This window comes from Balaenoptera ricei, chromosome 5, assembly GCF_028023285.1.
Source record: "Balaenoptera ricei isolate mBalRic1 chromosome 5, mBalRic1.hap2, whole genome shotgun sequence".
In the NCBI taxonomy this organism is placed as follows: Eukaryota; Metazoa; Chordata; class Mammalia; order Artiodactyla; family Balaenopteridae; genus Balaenoptera; species Balaenoptera ricei.
In genome coordinates, this window is record NC_082643.1 from 102055606 (window position 1) to 102075714 (window position 20109).

Here is a 20109-nt window from a genome sequence, read left to right on the forward strand (position 1 = left end):
TTGTTATGTAGGTCTTCCTGTGTTTTCAGAAAGTTGCTGCTGAAATCCTTGGAATCAAGTTAAACAAAGCAGAAATAGAACAGTCACAGGTGATTATATTGAACTGTATATTTTAAAAAATAATTTATTTCTTAAAAGACATTAATTTTCACCCTGAATCCTTTTACATTCATGCATTCTATGTACATATCCCTAAAAGCCTTAAAAATAGATTGTGTGTATGAATCAGTGTTTATTGCAGAAGGTGGAGGTTGTTAACTTTTTGCCAAATGATGGAACCTCATTGAAACCTCATTTTGTCCTTTTTGTTGGAAAAATGAGATTAATACAATAAAAATTTCATCAGTGGTTAAATAATGGGTTAAGGAACTGTATTATTTTGTACTTCTTTATTCAAGTCCTTCTTCCATGATTACTGTACAATATCCTTCTTATATTTTATACAAAATTCCAACTATAATATTTATCAAAGTTTAGTCTTAACTAGTAAGAGTTTACCCCATTTGGCATCTTCCATGTTTGCTTTGGTAAAACATTATTTTTTCTAAAGTCTTGCTCTCTGTTCTTCTCTAAAAGGTCCTGCCTTGTAATGATATTAATTCTTCATGTTATTTTATTGTTAATTTAATAATGGTATTAATTATTGAGGATTTCTGAATTCTTTCACTGTTCGTAGACTGTTCTCTTAGACTAAGAAATAAACATGAATACCAATAGTCAAGCATTTAAAAATACCACTACAATAGCATACCAATTCACATGTTTGATTGAATGAAAAATCAGAGCAACAGTCTGTAGTTTAAAGTCAGGCTTCGGAAGTGATTTGCTTAGAAGCAACATATAAATTGCATTTTCCCTCAATCCGCTCCACTGTGTCCCTGCTCTGTGAAGCTAAAAAGGTATAACAGTCTTTCCCCATCGTTAAATTTTTCTTTAATTCTTTTAGAGTTAGTTCTGTCATGGTCACTCTTTGTGTGTGCATGTGTGTGTGTGTTTAAACAATTTGAGCAGATATCAGTTGAAAATTGTTATGCTGATATGGCTGTTTCTAGAATTTCATTAAAATATTTGGAACTCTGGAAATCTGCTACTTTTATTTCTCATTATTCAAAAGACATTTCAGCACTTACTGTGGCCAGGCACAGTGTTCCGATATTTGTGCCATATAAATTGCTCCCAGACACAAAAATAGCTACTTCGTTTTGGCCTAGGAGGATGGATACAAGAAAGAGAAATTACTATGATTTGCTTGATAGTACTGACCTTGGCAGACCCCAGAGGTCAAGTGATTCCTCTGCTTTTTAGCTTCACTTCCTAAATGATGTTTCTCCCTGGTTAGATAGTCTATGAATGATTATCAACCAATCATAAATGATTTATTGGTCATATATTATAAGTGTGGTTTAGTGGTGGATTCAGAGGAGATTTAAAGGAGTTTAAGATGCAGTCCTTGCTTTCAGTGAAGAAAATTAATATATTATGTGCTAGGCACTGTGTTATCTCATTTTACCCTTATAATAACTCTGTGGGACAGGTGGCACTTCATCATTTTATGGGTAGAAAACTGAGACTGTGGAGAGGTTAAGTAACTTGATCTACTAATCTACAGCTAGGCAGTGGTGGAGCCAGGATTTGAACTCAGGCCTGTCTGATAGCAGTGCCCCTAATGTTTCCATTCTGCCATATTGGGGGAAGATTTACTGGGTAGTTTGGAGTAGGGAGTTGAAAAAGAAGCTGGCATGAACAAGTTGAAAAGCTTAGGTTGTATTTTGGAAACAGAAGATTAGTTTGGTTAAAATAAATGACCATTTGTGTTGGAGTGTGAAGGGAATTTGAGAAAGAGATTATGGAGATTTATGAATGCCAAGTTGATAAATTTTATCTCATGTATTGACAGTGGAAAATAATTTTAAGCAGGGAAATAAATGAAAGCAGTTTTTAGATAGGATTAATCTAATGGGATTTGTGTGTGTGTGTATGGATGTGAAAGTGATTGAAAGCAAGGAGACTGGGTTACTGTCCTCATGTGATAAGGACCAGAATCGGGGTGGAAGGGAAAGAATGGATGTAAGAGACATTTCACAGAAGAATCAATAGGACTTGTGGAATGACTGGATAAAAGGGAGAAGAAGTCCAAGATCACGTTGAGGTTTCTCACCTGAGGAATGGAGAAAAGGGGAGACCCAGTGATGAGCCCCCCCCAAGAGGAGAAGGTGTACTGGTGTGGCACAGGAGGCTGCACTGAGAAGGGAGTGTACATCGCTTGAGCCCCAGAGCAGTGCTCAGGTTCAGTGACAACTCCAGGGAGATGGAGTAACTGGGATACTTTTGAAAGACAGCGTTCTAGGGAAGCTTTATTAATATTTGTAGCTCACTCTTAGTCACAAGAGCCAAAGAGTTACTGTTTGGACTTTAGAGATGGACTTAACATCTAGGCATATTTTAACTAAAGCAGCATCAGATGTGTTAACTACATAGTTCCCCAGCCTCCCTATACACCCCACCTTGTTTGTTACTGTACCCCATCTTCTTTATTATGCTATGAAGTTTAATTCTATCTTTAGTTTGTTGGTGTTGACCTTGAATTCATTCATTTGAAGATGCATTCAAGCTGCTAGAGCCCTCCATTATTGTGTTTGTCAGAATCCTTTGTATAGGGAAACCTCATTCTCCATTCCTGAGATCAATGAATTTGGTGCCTTTGCCAGTTAAATTACTTATTTCACAGTGGAAACATTTTTGAAAGTTCATTATTTTTAAAAGATGTTTCTAAGAGCATACTTGCAAGCTGTGTTAAGCACAGTGTTTTTTTTTATTGAAATGTATTTGACACAACATTTGACAGGACAACATCTTTCTTGTCCCCCCCATCTCCTGGAAACCACCATTTTATTCTTTGTTTTTACAAGTTTGGCTTTTTAAAATTCCACATATGAGTAATATCATACAGTACTTGTCTTTCTCTGTCTGACTTACCTCATTTTGCACAGTATGCTCAAAGTCTCTTCATGTTTTCACAAATGAGAGGATGTCCTCCTTTCTCCTGGCTGAATAATATTACATTGTGTGTGTATGTATATATATATATATATATATATATATATACCACATTTTCTTTATTCACCTATCAATGGACACTTAGGTTGTTTCCATATTTTGCTTATTATAAATAACACTATAATGAACATGGGGGTGCATATACCTTTTTGAGTTATTGTTTCATTTTCTTCGGATAAATACCCAGAGGTGGAACTGCTGGATGGTATGGTAGTTCTATTCTTAACTTTTTGAGGAAGCTCCATATTGTTTTCCAGTGGCTGCACCAATTTACATTCCCACCCACAGTGCATAAGGGTTTCCTTTTCTCCACATCCTCACTAGCACTTCTCTCTTATATTCTTGATGACAGCCATTCTAACAGGTGTGAGGTGCTATCTCATTGTAGTTTTAATTTGATGATTAGTGATATTGAGCATCTTTTCATGTACCTGTTGGCCATTTGATGTCTTCTGAAAGTTCATTTAAAACCAAAGAAGTTCAGATTTTATATCTATAGAGAGTGGGGGAGTAGGGAGGAAAGGGAGGGGGAGAGAGAGAGAGCTTATGCACCTGTTTTCTGTAGTTTTTATGTCATTTGAAAGATTCCTGAGGGAATTCGGTGTCACAAAGTGATAAAGTGTTTTGTATTATTTTATACAGAAGGAGCTAGACTATAGACTCACCAGTTACACGCAAGTTAACGCTATAGTAATTTCATTTGTGACAAATATTTATAATAAGGTTTTAGTCTTAGTTCTATTCACTGATTATTTAAAGAGATTCTGCTATTTTAATTCTAACTGAGATTATTCCTGTTTGGGAGTCATATAAAATGAGTTATCAACACACTTTACAAGCTTTTCAAGGAAGGGAAGAGGGAGAAAAGAAAGGGAATGCAGCTTATTAATACAGCAAACATTTTTTGAGAGTCTACTTTGTGCCAGAACACTAGAATCTGGGATACAAAGATGAATAAGTTAAAGTTCTTGTCCTCAAGGACTCCCAGAATACATGAAGGCAGACAAATATGTTAAGTATGCTCTAGATACATTTTTTACAATTCCCAATTAGTGACATTTTCACTGGCCAGTTAATAAACTATGACTTTGTTTGGTTTGAACTAGGTATGCATTAGTTTCTTTTCTTTTTTATTGAATTATAGTTGACTTAAAATATTATATTGATTTCAGGTGTACAACATAGTGATTTGATATTTTTACAGATTACACTCCATATAAAGTTATTTAAAAATATTGGCTATATTCCCTGTGCTGTACATTACATCCTTGTATTTTATTTATTTTATACCTAGGAGTTTGTACCTCTTAGTCCCCTTCCCCTATCCTGCCCCTTCCCTCTTCTCTCTCCCCACTGGTAACCACTAGTTTGTTCTCCATATCTGTGAGTCTATTTCCATTTTGTTATATTAGTTTGTTTGTTTTATTTTTTAGATTCCACAAATAAGTGAAAGCACATAATGTTTGTTTTTCTCTATCTGACTTATTTCACCAAACATAATAACCTCCAAGTCCATCCATGTTGTTGCAGATGGCAAAATTTCATTCTTTTTATGGCTGAGTAATATTCCATTGTGTGTCTGTATGTGTGTGTGTTTGTGTATGGCACATCTTCTTTATCCATTCATGTGTTGATGGGCACTTACATGACATCCATATCTTGCTTATTGTAAATAATGCTGCTATGAACATTGGGGTGCATATATCTTTTCAAATAGTGTCTTCATTTTCTACAGATATATACCCAAGAATGGAATTACTGGATCATATGGTATTTCTATTTTTAGTTTTTTGGGGAACCTCCATAGTGTTTTCCATCGTGGCTGCACCAATTTACATTCCCACCAACAGTATACTAGGGTTCTCTTTTTTACACATTCTTGCCAACTTGTTATTTCTTGTCCTTTTGACAGTAGTCATTCTGACAGGTGTGAGATGATAATCTCATTGAGGTTCTGATTTGCATTTTCTTGATGATTAGCATTGTTGAGCATATTTTCATGTGTCTTGGCCATCTGTATGTTTTGTGTAGAAGAATGCCTATTCAGGTCCTCTTAACATTTTTAAATCTGTTTTTTGTTTTGTTTTGTTTTTGTTTTTTTGTTTTTTTATATTGAGTTGTATGAGTTTTTTTCTGTATTTTGGATATCAACTCTTTATCAGATATATCATTTGCAAATATTTTCTCCCATTCATTAGGGGGCCTTTTCATTATTTAACGCTTATTTAATGTGGCCTTTTGTTGATGCTTTCCTTCTCTCTGCATAAGCTTTTTTTTTTCTTTTTTTAACATCTTTATTGGAGTATAATTGCTTTACAATGTAGTGTTAGTTTCTGCTGTACAACAAAGTGAATCAGCTATATGTATACATATATCTGCATATCCCCTCCCTCTTGCGTCTCCCTCCCATCCTCCCTATCCCACCCCTCTAGGTGGTCACAAAGCACCGAGCTGATCTCCCTGTGCTTCTCTGCATAAGCTTTTAAGTTTGATTAGGTTCCATTTATTTATTTTGCTTTTACTTCCCTTGCCTGAGGAGACAGTTCCAAAAAAATATTGCTAAGACCTACAGATCATATTCCATTTTTTTCTTTTTCTATTCATTTTAAAATTTATTTCTTTCATATAGTTTCAAAACCAGATGGGATAAAACCATGTAGATAAACCTTGCGTTTTATAGATTAGGAGATGGTGAAGACCAAAGAGGTGAAGTAACTTGCCCAAAGTTGTGAATGTTACTGGCAGCCTATAATGGCACATTATACAGAAGAAAAGGCTCCCACTGTGTGTAAAGTGTCATGCTTTTCAAAATGTTATATCCATGCTTTAAATGGTAACCTATAATCTTTGCACTTTGAATTTGTATCAAGCATAGTATTCTTTAATTTATTTAATATTCTTTAATAGTTAACACATCTGTTTTCCATGCTAGACTCTTTTTTTTTCTTTTTTTTAACATCTTTATTGGAGTATAATTGCTTTACAATGGTGTGTTAGTTTCTGCTTTATAACAAAGTGAATTAGTTATACATATACATATGTTCCCATATCTCTTCCCTCTTGCATCTCCCTCCCTCCCACCCTCACTATATCACCCCTCGAGGTGGTCACAAAGCACCGAGCTGATCTCCCTGTTCTATGCAGCTGCTTCGCACTAGCTATCTCTTTTACGTTTGGTAGTGTATATATGTCCATGCCACTCTTTCACTTTGTCACAGCTTACCCTTCCCCCTCCCCATATCCTCAAGTCCATTCTCTAGTAGGTCTGTGTCTTTATTCCCGTCTTGCCCCTAGGTTCTTCATGACACTTTTTTTTCCCTTAGATTCCATATATATGTGTTAGCATACTGTATTTGTTTTTCTCTTTCTGCCTTACTTCACTCTGTATGACAGACTCTAACTCCATCCACTTCACTACAAATAACCCAATTTCGTTTCTTTTTATGGCTGAGTAATATTCCATTGTATATATGTGCCACATCTTCTTTTTCCATTCATCCGATGATGGACACTTAGGTTGCTTCCATGTCCTGGCTATTGTAAATAGAGCTGCAATGGACATTTTGGTACATGACTCTTTTTGAATTATGGTTTTCTCAGGGTATATGCCCAGTAGTGGGATTGCTGGGTCGTATGGTAGTTCTATTTTTAGTTTTTTAAGGAACCTCCATACTGTTCTCCATAGTGACTGTATCAATTTACATTCCCACCAACAGTGCAAGAGTGTTCCCTTTTCTCCACACCCTCTCCAGCATTTATTGTTTCTAGATTTTTTGATGATGGCCATTCTGACCGGTATGAGATGATATCTCAGTGTAGTTTTGATTTGCATTTCTCTAATGATTAATGATGTTGAGCATTCTTTCATGTGTCTGTTGGCAATCTGTATATCTTCTTTGGAGAAATGTCTATTTAGGTCTTCTGCCCATTTTTGGATTAGGTTGTTTGTTTTTTTGTTATTGAGCTGCATGAGCTGCTTGTAAATTTTGGAGATTAATCCTTTGTCAGTTGCTTCATGTGCAAATATTTTCTCCCATTCTGAGGGTTGTCTTTTGGTCTTGTTTATGGTTTCCTTTGCTGTGCAAAAGCTTTTCAGTTTCATTAGGTCCCATTTGTTTATTTTTGTTTTTATTTCCATTTCTCTAGGAGCTGGGTCAAAAAGGATCTTACTGTGATTTATGTCATAGAGTGTTCTGCCTATGTTTTCCTCTAAGAGTTTGATAGTGTCTGGCCTTACATTTAGGTCTTTAAATCATTTTGAGTTTATTTTTGTGTATGGTGTTAGGGAGTGTTCTAATTTCATACTTTTACATGTACCTGTCCAGTTTTCCCAGCACCACTTATTGAAGAGGCTGTCTTTTCTCCATTGTATATTTTTGCCTCCTTTATCAAAGATAAGGTGACCATGTGTGCATTGGTTTATCTCTGGGCTTTCTATCCTGTTCCATTGATCTACATATCTGTTTTTGTGCCAGTACCATACTGTCTTGATTACTGTAGCTTTGTAGTATAGTCCATGCTAGACTCTTATGCGTCTCAAAAAACAGAGATCATGTATTATTTATATGAATGTTTCCAATACCTAGAATAGTGGTTTGCTTTGAATGAGTGATAGTGACAGGTGTTTCAGCTGTCAAAGTATGTTTACTCCATATCCTGAGCATGATAAACTATGACTTTTGCAAAGGTAAATTTGTTACTACTATCTGGACTAAAACACAGTTGTAGAATTGACCAAATTTATCTTTAGTGTCTTCCAAAGAGTCAGTCTCTACTGCTTATACCTTACCTCAACTCCTAGGTTGCTTTCTTTCTTACCCTTATGGAGAGCTACCATTTCCAGTATCTGCTCACAACTCTTTGACAAAACAAGGGTCAAGCTGGTGTTCAACCACACAGCTCCCTTCCTCTTAGGGCCACTGCATTATTTTCACTCAACTGACTAATAGCAGAGAGTAATTGAGTGTACTTTGTGGCTCCAAAAATAAAGGTGGGTGTTTTGTAGGAAACATTTTCTTTGAAAATGTCAATGAATGAATGACTTGTAAACAAGCCGACTACTGTGAAATCACCTATCATGAAGTTTATGACATGGAAATTATGCTTTTTTTACTCATAGAAAGCAAAGCTCTGAATATGCAGAGCTTTGGTTCTGGCTTCCAGTTCAGGAACTTTGTGCAAAGCTTTATGTCAAACAGCCAAGGCCCCCAAGAAAGATGTTGCCTTGTTAGTTCTGTATTAATTTGATGAGAATTAATGGTGAAAATCCAAGTCATTTATGTTAGTCAATAACTTTGACCAGAATGTCTTGACCACAGGTCAGTAACCTGGTTGTGTTTATAGGATAGGGTTTAAACCATCATTTTGGAGGATTAATGAGTTGCTTACTGATTATGAAAATCCCTTCTCTTTATTGTAACCCATAGTTTGGTGTGAAACAATTAGTTTTAGGGAGGCCAGATGATGGTGTTCAACGTTCACTGATGTACCCCCCTCATACGTCATGTGGCAGTTGGTAATGCTTCTGTTGATAGCATCAGGCTGAGTGCCTAGTAAATCATGAGTCTTATCCAGAAGTTAATACTGCCTGCTAGAGAACTGAAGCAGAGCCCATCCAAGGCTAATATACCGTAGTGTCCTGTTCATTCACTCTCAGTTGTTTATCCTACCTTTATAAACATTATCACAAGCAGCAACCTGATTAACATGTTTTTTTCTGTATGTGCTAATTAATAGATGCTATTATGAAGGAAGATATTTCTGAAATAAAATATTTGAACTCATTAAAAGTGAGGATAGTTTCAAGTCCAAAAAATTGGGGGAGGGTGTTTTCTCTATCATATTTGTCATATGTGGTCTTTTCATCTTTTTTTTTTTTTAATTTTTTATTTATTATTTATTTATTATTTTTATTTTTGGCTGTGTTGGGTCTTCGTTTCTGTGTGAGGGCTTTCTCCAGTTGCGGCGAGTGGGGGCCACTCTTCATCGCGGTGCGCGGGCCTCTCACTATCGCGGCCTCTCTTGTTGCGCAGCACAGGCTCCAGACTCTCAGGCTCAGTAGTTGTGGCTCACGGGCCCAGTTGCTCCGCGGCATGTGGGATCTTCCCAGACCAGGGCTCGAACCCGTGTCCCCTGCATTGGCAGGCAGATTCTCAACCACTGCGCCACCAGGGAAGCCCCTGGTCTTTTCATCTTAAGGGTTATAGCAATCAAAAAACCTAACTAGTTTTGATTCTTTATTTAGCAAAACTCTTAGATATTTGAAAACAACAGCTGTTGTGCTTAAATATTGTATGTCAGAATTTTTTTTTTAATGATAGAAAAGTGTGTTTTGAACTTATTTCTGTATGGAATTTGGAAACATGTAGGTTAGGGTTGTGTGAGGGGTGGGGGAATGAGCTTCAAAAGAAAGTCTTTGAAAAGTAATAAATATTATTAAATGTAAAAATTGTAAATAACATATAGCTTCCTCTGATTTATGCATCCTCTCCCACCTTCAAAGAAAATGAATCACTCCTTCTTCTTTGTTCCCACAACATATTTTTAAGTCCACTAGTAAAGCACTTATCTGGTATGACAATTAGCTGTGTACATGTTCTCTTTCCATTAGGTCCATAGCAACTTATGAACAAATCCTGTGTAATTCATCATTTGTTCCTAGTATAGGGCAACTGGCACATAGTAGATCCTCAGTAATGTTTGTAAAAAGAAATTGAATTGGGACCTTGGCTGCACTTTAGCATAGAAAAGCCCCCAAATGCTTTGTTGCCCTCTGAAATATTGGGCATTATATATATTATGTGTAATTGTGATATCAAAAATAGAACCCACAGCTTCTCTGAGAGGTTCAGTAGACATGTCTGTTTCAGTAATTAAATAGAATTGTAGAGAATAATGTTTCTTGGATCTTTGTTCATTTTCTTTACTTTTATATGCATATATTTTGCTATTTCTTTTGCGACATGTTTAAATTTATGTGTGTATTTCTTTTTCTACTTTGGTGTTTGTTCCCTTCTATTTTCAGTCATTGAACAAACTTTCTATTTTTTGTTTCTTTTTTTCCTCTTTCTTCTGCATCTTGTTTATGTTGTACGGAATTGACAGCATATTGTCAGGGCAGAAATAGTGAAGTACCCGGAAGAAGATAATCAACATACCAACTCTGCTCAGAGTAGAATCTGTTCAGTACAGTAGTGCAGGTATTAATTGATAAACTGTTGCAATTTGGGGGAGGAGGGTGGGGCGAACTAGTGAATGCTGTCTTGTTCTTTATTCTTTATGAATAGAGAAGTTCAAATGATTATTGTACATTATTGGGAATTAATATTGCATAAGTCCTGGTTTAGAACTTTGAAAAATTGACCCTTTGCTGGGAGACTTATGACTTACACAAGGAATTGGGAAAAAATTAAAGTAATATTTCAGTTACTTTCAAACGTATTTGTCTTTATGGTTGTGTTTATTACATGTGCAGTGAAGTGGAGAATTGAGGCAGTTATTTTATTATTCATTCCTTACCATTTTTTCCTGAACTAGCCTGGTAATTGAAAGAGTATTTTTAAAATTTGCCTTGAGTTACCCTTCTTTGTCTGCTTGTGTGTGCAGTTAGTAAAAGAGTTGAAAACAGCAAAGGATTTGTTTTACTTTAAATAATTACTTAGAGATGAATGCTAGGGCATATTGCTAAATTCATTGTTTAAGATATTCCTTGAAGTGTGTGTTAGAGGGAAGGAAGGAAGAGTTGAAAGTGTCTTTTGGTTTAAATTATTTTAAAAACATGAATATGAGGTAATTTTCTAACTTTCTCATTATTCTATATTTTGTTAGAGTCATTATTCATAACCAATAGTGAGCTATTTGGAAGTAAGTTAGGGATTTGGGAGAACAGTTTTAAAAATTGGGTTGCTTAAAACATTTCTTCTTTATATGTAACTTCTCTTTGACATTTATATCTCTTTTTACCAGCTCACAAATTGATAAACATTCTTTAAAAAGTTATGAGTGGATATAATGATTTATGGAAATATTAATAAATAATGATATTCTTTGAAATGGTGAGGTCTTATCTATGAATTAAGATATATAAATGATTAATTTTAATTCCTTTGCTTTAAATTATAACCAGGGCTTAATTTTTCATATTGATTTGCCAATTTTTTATTAGACTTGTGGTAACCTCAAGTTATTATTGTCATAAAACCAGAGAAGACTCAGTAAAAGAAATGCTATTACATCCTTAACAGAATTACCCCTGCCCCGCTACTCCCTCACCCTCCAGCAAAGTATATCCCATCTTGACCTTAGTTGGTCCTGGCTGGTTCTTTTAATATCAGCTCCTGCTTCATTTATGATGTCTATCATCAGGAGTTCACCAAAGTTCAGAAAATAAAAATATACTTTAAGGAGCTCTTTCTAAATGTTCTGATGTCCTGATAATAACTTTGTTTTCTTTTATGACAGAGGGTGGTGAAGGCAGATATTGTAAACTACAACCAGGAACCTATGTCAAGAACTGTTAACCCTCCTAGAAGCTCTATGTGTGCAGTTCAGTGAGCGCATTTTTCTTCTGTATTGATAGTTCTGGCTGCCCTTCGCCTCTGTGTGGGCTCGAGGACCTCTAGGAACTTGTTTTATCAGTGACCATCTCTGTAGTTCAGTTAACGCTTTCCTCTCAACTCGCTTCATCATTGCGTGTTGCCTCAGCCGCAGGCAGCTCCTTGGACTGGAAAGAATTCAACTTTGGGACCACACACTTTGAATTCAAAATGGAAAGCCCGTTCTCTGGAATGAGACTGCTTCATTGAAAAAGAATAATGTTGGTTCTCTTTATGTCCTCACTTCTTTTTTCCCTGATGTAAGTTGTTTTAAACAAATATGAAAACTATCTAAGTCTTGGTCATCAGCCAGGATTTTGCCACAGCACAGTTTCATACTCTTATCTGAACTCATACCTGGCAAAGTATGCTTCAGAGTGCAAACATTTAAACGAGTAATATATTTTATCTACAGATACTTAAGAAGGCATTCTTCTGCTGTCTATTGTGAGTGAAAATATATAAAGCTGTATCTAACTGAAAATGCTTTAAATAAAGCTATAATAGAAATATTTTTTTCATTTTTTAAAAAAGAGCCTAAATTCTTTATATTTTAGCTGTAGCTCACAAAGTAGTGAGTATTGGATATTGTATTTTTATTATTGTATCATGATCATTACGTGTTGTGTAATACTCAGGTTAGATGGCTTTGTGAATTCTGATGAACGTTCAGCTGATGCTCCATGTGGACTTTCTCCTGCCAGCTGTGTAAGAGTACTTCCAGAATGAATTATGACGATTGTTGGATCATTGTGGATCAGACTGTACCTGATGTTCAGATGTTTTTCTCCTGCAAATAAATTTATTTAAATTACTTTGGGGGGAGAATTTTCTTTCAGCCATCTTCCCTTTAGTTACAGAAACACAAGGTGTTTTTGGATACAAATCAGCGATCGTGTGAAGTTTAATAAACATTCAGTCACTTAGAGTTGTTAGGGTATTTGTTGGACTGGTTAAAATCCAGACCCCATAGCCTGGCATTTCAGGAGCTCCATATCAGCTGCATCCTACCCCCTACCTTTTCTCGTGCTGCTCTTCTGTGTACTGCCTGCCTCTGTGCCGGTGGAGCCACGGCTCACTCCTGTGTGACTGATGCTTTCTGATGCTCTGCCTTCCTGTCTTTGCTGCACAGGTCCCTCTGCCTGGAATTCCTTCCCCCTCTCCAAATGTCTGCCTTCTGTCAGTCAGCCTTTAGACACCATGAGGGCAGGGCTCTCTCTGTCTTGGTAACAGTTGTGTTGCGTTGTTTGTGCGCAGGCACAGCTCCTGGCTGGCATATGGGTGTTGTGTATTGGCCACATCGAGACGGGATGAATGCTGCTCCTCTGCAAAACCCCTCCTGTCTCCACAGCTGCAGATGCCACGTGAGCACCTCTTGGATGGCCATTACACCTTCCAGCCTTGGATCACAGTTATTTGTGTCCTTGTGTTATATTGTTCATAGACCATGAGCTTATTGAAGGACAGTCCTGGGTCTCTTTTTTCTCACGTCCTTCAGGAGTGCCTGTCAGAGTGCGTTCCTCATAGGAGACTTGCCAGAGGTGTGTGTAGAAATTTTGGACATTTAATTTTACAGCTGTAAGGGATTTTAGAAAACTTGTTATTTCACATCTTGTGCGGCTAAGGAAACCGAAGTCTGGAGAGAAAAAGGAACTTGCCAGAGGTGGGGAAGCCCCTGGTGGTTCTGGCGCTCCCTGCTGTCCCAGGACCTGGGCAGGGGCAGGCGGGGCCATGAGCTGCTCTGGTATAATCATATTAAAAAAAAAAAAAAAAAAAAAAGGAACTTGCAAGAGGTCATGGAATCACAGAGGTAGACCCCATAGGAGATCTTCTGTCTCTCGGCCAGGGTGACACTTTTTCAAGAGTGGTTTGAAATTTAAGAAATTTAAAAATTGTGACTGCTGTACTTGTTAGACATTGAGTCCAGTCTTTCATTACTTTGATTTCTGTATTTTCATTTTATAGCAACTAAGCAGCCTTTTTAAGCCTTTCAAGGTGGCATGCCCTTCAAGATAGTTCAGTTTATCCTTCCTTTCAACATCTTTCTAATATATGCTGGTTAGTCTGCTAGGGCCTTTAGCAGAATATAAAGTTGAGTAAAAGATTTCAACCCTCAAGGGCCCTACAGTCTAGTGGGAGAGATGTTTGTTATTGTTGCTGCTGTTTTAAAGCTGTGACTGATTGAGGTCTACTACTGAACTAAACTTACCCAAGGCTTTACATTCAGTAAGGGGTGAGGCCATGCCCCTTTTGATCATTTCATGTCATTTATATATGTATGTGAAAATTTGAAGAGTTTTCAAAAGTTCTTTTTTTTCAGTCCCAATTATTGCAGTACTAAAAGGTATAACTTAACACATATATATGATTGCACAGGCATCTGGAGAAGGCTGAGAGAAATTATATAAGATCTATGATCAGGCCAAAATACTTTAGTTATGTGTTTATAAAGTCAGAGCACCGAATGGGCCTGAACGGGGCAGGCAAGAGAATGGCCTTTGTGGGCTTGCTCTGTCCGGGACATTTCCAGGCACTTATCACATGAGCTATTATATTTTCACACCGATCTATGAGACGGTTATCACTGTTCCTGTCATGCACATGAGGACACTGAAGTGGGAAGTGAGTGATTACACCAAGTCCCTCTTCGAGTAAGTGGTAAAGCCAGGATCCACACAAACCATTTCTGAGATGGGATGGACTAGGCTGGGTACCGAATTAGGTTACCTTCCATTTGTGAAGATCACCATTGACCTTCCTGGGGGTTGACCAGGCCTGGGTGTTATGTTGTTCTTTTGAGAAGTGGTGATGGCCAGCGCTGGCCATCACCACTTTCTCACACCGACCACCTAGACCAGCAAGCTGGGTGTCCAGAGAGGCTAGTGGTTGTAAATTTGCCCTCTGATCACTGAGGTAAGGACAGAAAAATGCCTCCCCTGCCTTTGGTCTCATTGGTTTTATGTCTCTCCCCTCTAAGCTTGACCAGTCATGGAGAGCCTTTTGGCTCAAGGAAAGCAAGCACAGTGAACATGCAATAGAGCATATGGCCAAAGCAGATTTCTGAATTCCATATTACAATTTTCCCCATACCTCGGGTTTTATTTTTGAAACAAAAACGTAGGATTCATGCTTATTTTACTTTGACTGTTACCTCTCCTGTCTACAGTTTTTAATTTAAAAAATTACAAGTCTTTCCATCTAGTTTTAGGCACTTTGTCTCCTGAAGACGCATGCTATAAAGTTTCAAACACATTGTGGTCACTTCTGCTTATTGAACTTTTGAAAACACAAAAGTTTTCAGCCAGAACTGGTCATTGGATGCTGCCTTTCAAATGCACCCTCTATTATGTGTGGCAAACCACTCTGGAGTGGTTTTTGGAGTGGCCCAAAGAACTCCTCCTGTGACTGCTTTATTATTCCAGGAGGAGGTAAGCCAGGGCGCTTTAAAGTCGATCACTGAAACAATGTGATGGGGCATAATAATTTGTGTGCCGTTTAAAAATAGAAAAGTTTTCTGGCCATAACCCATTCTGGTGATTGCTATAATGTTGGACATCCTGAAAAACAGTCGCAAGATTCAGAGGAAATGGAAATGCAGACCTATTGAGCATTGTGGCAGACATCTGTCGGCCTCCTCTCCAACATCATGTCACCACTTCTCCCAACAACAGTTTCCTGATTTCCTGATGGAGCCCTCCTCCATTTTCAGCCACTCACAGCTCTAGGGGTAGATTCTCATTGGCTTAAACCTATTAGGATATTAATTCCTCTTGGCCTCAGTGATTGGCTCAGAAATGAGTGGTTAATTCCATCCGAGCTAATGAAGCTGGAGGGTACATTTGCTGAGGTTTCTGAAAAAGAAAAGAGGAAAGAAGAAAGCTCCCACCCTCTCAAGTTTCCAAATGACTCTTTGCCCGCTGAACTAGGATGAGAAAGCTGTAGCTCTGAGCAGCACCGGCAGCCGTCTTGAGGACACAAAGGGCGGCCCTGCCCAAGTACAGAGCTGACCCCGAGGGAGCAGAGGTGAGAAGTGGGGAGAATCCCAGTCTCCGACACTGAGCCCCAGATCACGCCATGCCACGAATCGTTTAACAGCGTGACTCAGTTTCCTTTATCATTTTGGCAAGTGTTTGTTAGTTTATTTTTTTGTTACTTCTTACATAAGCAACTGTCATGTATCAGGGCCTTTGCTTGGCATCAAAGAGATGAACGTGATCTGTGTTTTATCCTTAAAATCTTAGTCTAGGTACATGTATAACTCATCAAACAGAGTTACCAGACTCTGTAATCAGACTGTTAAATGCTTCAATAAAACCCTAATATCGTATAGGAAGATGTGGCTTAGCAGTGAGTGAAAAAACAGGGATTTCAGATAACAGGAATCAGGGTCAACAATATAATTGCCTCTTAAAAGACTGACTCATGTAATCTTAGGCTATGTTAATACCAAAAGAGTCTCTGTTCTCTGAGTTGGTTTGTGTATACGAATCACCTGGAGAATCTTGATTTAGTAGATCTAGGATGGGGTTTGAGGCTCTGCATTTATAACAAGCTACCAAGTGATACTAATGCTGCTGGCTTTTGGATTACACTTTGAATTAGAAGAGATTAGACCATGCCTGCATTATTTTTCCTCTTATGGGTGCCCCTCTTTAAGAGGGCACGTTCTGATTATGGTGAGGGGATCCAGCGTCATAAGAAATAGTTGAAGGAAGACAGTATGCTTAATATGGAAAAGGGAAGGCCTGAGAGATACTCTGATGGTCATCTCCAAGTAGGTGAAAGACCACGCTTTAGAAAAAGGTTAAACTTCCAATATAGAACCTATAGGACTCCAGAAATAGGAGGAGTGGATAGAAGCTATAGAAAGAAGATTTTGATCCAGCCCAAGAAAGAACCTTGCAAATCCCTGCTTTATGCTTTATGAAGTGTTGGGTCATGTTGCAGGGTTGCAAACTCCTATGGCATCAGGGGCTAGGTAGGTAAATGAATGGATACAAAGCAGTTAAAGAGCATAAGACAGTAGGGAGTGGGCAGTGGTTTGGAGAGCATGTGCCTGTCTAAAGTCATTCCAATCCAATCTTTAAAGTTATATTGGCCAAATAAAATCCGTATGGATAAGGCTACTGCTAAGCCATATATTAGAATCATTGTGCCAATTAGAAGAAAAAAGTTCCTTTCTCACATTGCTTTATTTCCCTCTTCTAGAAAATTGTCACACTGTTTTGTTAGAGCCGGTCACTTAATTATCCTGGAAAATGGGTGATTAAATCTACAAGACCTGTGATATGAATGGCAACCCTATTGATGGGATGAATTCAGCCCTTTGGATCACAATCTCAGTGTCTGGATGTAAAGCTGATGAAATTAGGAGAGAAAATTATTTGTCAAACTCTTCTGGAGAGCGGAATCATAGTGTTCAGGCTAAGCCCTCGGGACATGCTGTGCCTAGGGACACAGTCTCTGCCCTCAAGTTAGCAGGGCATCCTGGCATCCTAGGTATCAGGAGAGAATCCATCCTGGTAAGATGGTGGGCAGGGTGCTGAGAGCAGCTCAGTGCCTCCAGACAGGGGTGAAGGAGTGGTCAGAACCGATTTGACAGGGGAAGTGAGGCTTGGCCTGACAGCCTTGAGTGAGACAACCCTCCCAGCACCTTCATCCCCAGGAAGTGAGCCTTTCAGTAGAGCAGGGCCTTTGGGCTGAACTCAGACCACATACATTCCATTCTGTCTCACCCTTCATTTCATCAGTTTTCCACACTGGAGAGCTGGAAGTGAGAGGAAAGGCAGACTATTTGTTTTAAAGCCCTGCTTCCAAGTCGTATTGAATGTTCTTAGGTCTCTTACACTGTACATTGAAAGAGACTCAGAGCTGGTGTTCGGGCCGAGGGAGGCAAGTATCGTCAGCGCTGTACACGTACCAGCTCAGCTAGCCATTCTCATGTAAGCCTTGTGACCCGGCCTCCTTAATCCTTAGTTAACCTAGATCCGCAGGTGGCACACGGATAGGACTCCTAGCCACCGTGTCTCACGGGCCCCTCCTCCTTTTCCACTGCTGCTGCCCTCATCCCCTGATGCCTGGGTTGCTCCAACAGCCTGCTGAATTTGACGCACAGGTTTGAATTAAGTCACTCTTGTTCCAAACCCCCCATGGCTCCTCATGCCCTTTTCCTTCAAAGGAAAATGACTTCCTCAGCCTGACATTCAGAATCCTCTGACAGCTTCCCCATCCTTCCTTCTGAAACATCTGTTTATCTTCAACTCTGGTGACTACTTTGTTCTAGCAAGTGGTCCCTCACCTCTGTGTCTCCACTGGGATTTCCCGTAGGGAAAGAGGGACCCTGTAGAGACAAGTTAGAAAATGTGCTTCTTCTCCTGGCTCAAAAATCAATTGACTGTATGACTGGTCAAACTACTTAACGTCTCTGGGCTGTTTCCTGAGGCTCATTTGTGAGTAAGGTTATACGTGCTCTTTATCATCACCATGGCTTACAATGGATGCAGTGCAGATATACTGAGCCCTTTATAAACCTCTTCTCATTTGATATATGTGTTAGCCTTTAAGATGGCCCCTATGATCCTTGCCATCAATTTGCCAGCCCTCTGATGCAGCCAGCTTGGAAGCGAACCCTCTGGCTTTTCATCTGACTGCAACTTCACCAGAGACCTCCAGGTAGAAGAACCCAGGCGAGGTGCCCCCAAATTCCTGATCCACAGAAACGATGAGAGATAATAAATCATTATTATCGTTTTAAGCCACTAAATCTTGGGGTAATTAGCTTCATAGCAATAGGTGACTAATACAGTGGGTACTTGTATTATCTCTGATAGGGAAACTGAGGCTCAGGGCAGTTTGATAACCTGTCTGAGGTTGTATAATTGGAGAGTGATGGAACAGGGATCCAAACCCAGGTCTGCCTGGCTCAGAAGCCTGACCTCTTAGCTATCATGTTATACTTACTTATTACCATTCCTGTGACTCATTCACAGTAGGTGCTTATTAAACAATTTCAAATGAATGAACAACTGTTTTAATGACTGAATATATAAATGAATTACATGAATATATATTTACAAGGGGAGCCTGTAAAAATAAAGAATGAATGAATATTTGCAATCTCTATTAAATCAGGTTGGAATTAGCCTAGTTTCTTTAAACATTTTAATCTCCAAATGAAAATAACTCTATCATTTGTTCTGACTGTAGAAGTACTGTAAAATACTTAATACAGAGAAAAGTAAAGACATTAAAATCACCCCTCCCCTGCTCATTATTGTTGGCATTTTGGTGAAAAACCATCTTCCACATATGCATAAATGCATATTTCCAGAAGCTATACTTATAATAAATTGCATTATATTAAATAACTCATTTTGAAATTTGCTTTTGTCAATAAAAGTGATGTTATAGACATTTTCCAAATCCATAAACATAAATACACATCATCATTTTTAATGGTTTCATGGTTTTCAAGTGTGTAACAGGATAATTTAGTCATTCTGCAATCTATGGACATTTGTTTTCCCCTCAAGTTTTCACTATTATTATAAAGTATGCTTTGTTGAACATCCTATGTATCTCTTTCTATGTTTTCCTTTATATATTTATCCTTGAGATAAATTCCTAAAAGTAGAATTGCTGGGTTCAAAGGGTATTTTGAAAATGTTTTATATTTTTATAAAATTTGCCAAACTGCACTTCAGAAATGTTGTACAGCTTATCCTGCTCATGGCAAATGAAAGTGTCCACCTCCCCATGACCTTGGCAGCATTAGAGATGATAAATTCCTCATGCAAATGTAGGGGGTTCCCTGACCTGTATAGTCCTCTACATGGCACTGGTGTGGACTGACTTTCACCAGCAACCGTGAGCAAAGGCAGATACGATCTCTCTGTGGTAGTGAAGACTCGTGCCTACAGGGATGTTTTCCTGGTGCCTCTATTTTGGTCTTAACGTATTTCAGTAATGTCAAATTGTTTCTTATACCCAGTAAATATCCTTAGAAAGCTTTAGTTCAGAATTGTTTATTCTAACTTGAATTGTAGAAAGTCACAGCACACAAGTGGCTTATTAAAACAAAAGTTACCCACCTTCCATATAAGGAGCCTTTGTTTTCCTTATTTTTCTCTTCCTTCCTCTGAAGCCTCAGTCCTCCCTATAAGTTCCCCTGCCCACCCTCCACCCCACCCCAAACAGAAGTTACCAAGCTTTCTTGTGCCCTTTGCTTGTACAAGGAAGTGAATCCTCCAGCTTTTCATCTCACCACAGCCTCACCAGAGGCCCTGAGCTAGAAGCACTAGCCCTGAGCTTATGGCACCACCAGGCCACCCAGTGTTCTAAGGCCAACAACCCTATTGTTTGTATCTCCCTGGCGCCTGGAACTGAAGAAGCACTCAATAAAGGTTTATTGAATGAATGAAACCTATCTGTATTGTAGGTTGTCATGAGCAACTAAACA

General features: G+C 38.4%; 1 protein-coding gene across 2 annotated transcripts in view; it reads left to right on the plus strand.

Moving 5' to 3' along the window:
* Positions 1-12465, plus strand: part of RAB28 (RAB28, member RAS oncogene family) — a 99533-nt gene extending 87068 nt beyond the window's left edge. The window contains exons 6-8 of one of the 2 annotated variants that reach the window (XM_059924176.1): positions 12-89; positions 10162-10256; positions 11518-11605. In XM_059924176.1, the coding sequence (XP_059780159.1) occupies positions 12-89; positions 10162-10251 (168 nt within the window). In that variant the 3' untranslated portion in view covers positions 10252-10256; positions 11518-11605. Of the gene's footprint in view, positions 1-11; positions 90-10161; positions 10257-11517 lie in introns of both variants that reach the window. The other variant, XM_059924175.1, reaches the window with a different exon arrangement.
* Positions 12466-20109: the final 7644 nt, after the last annotated feature.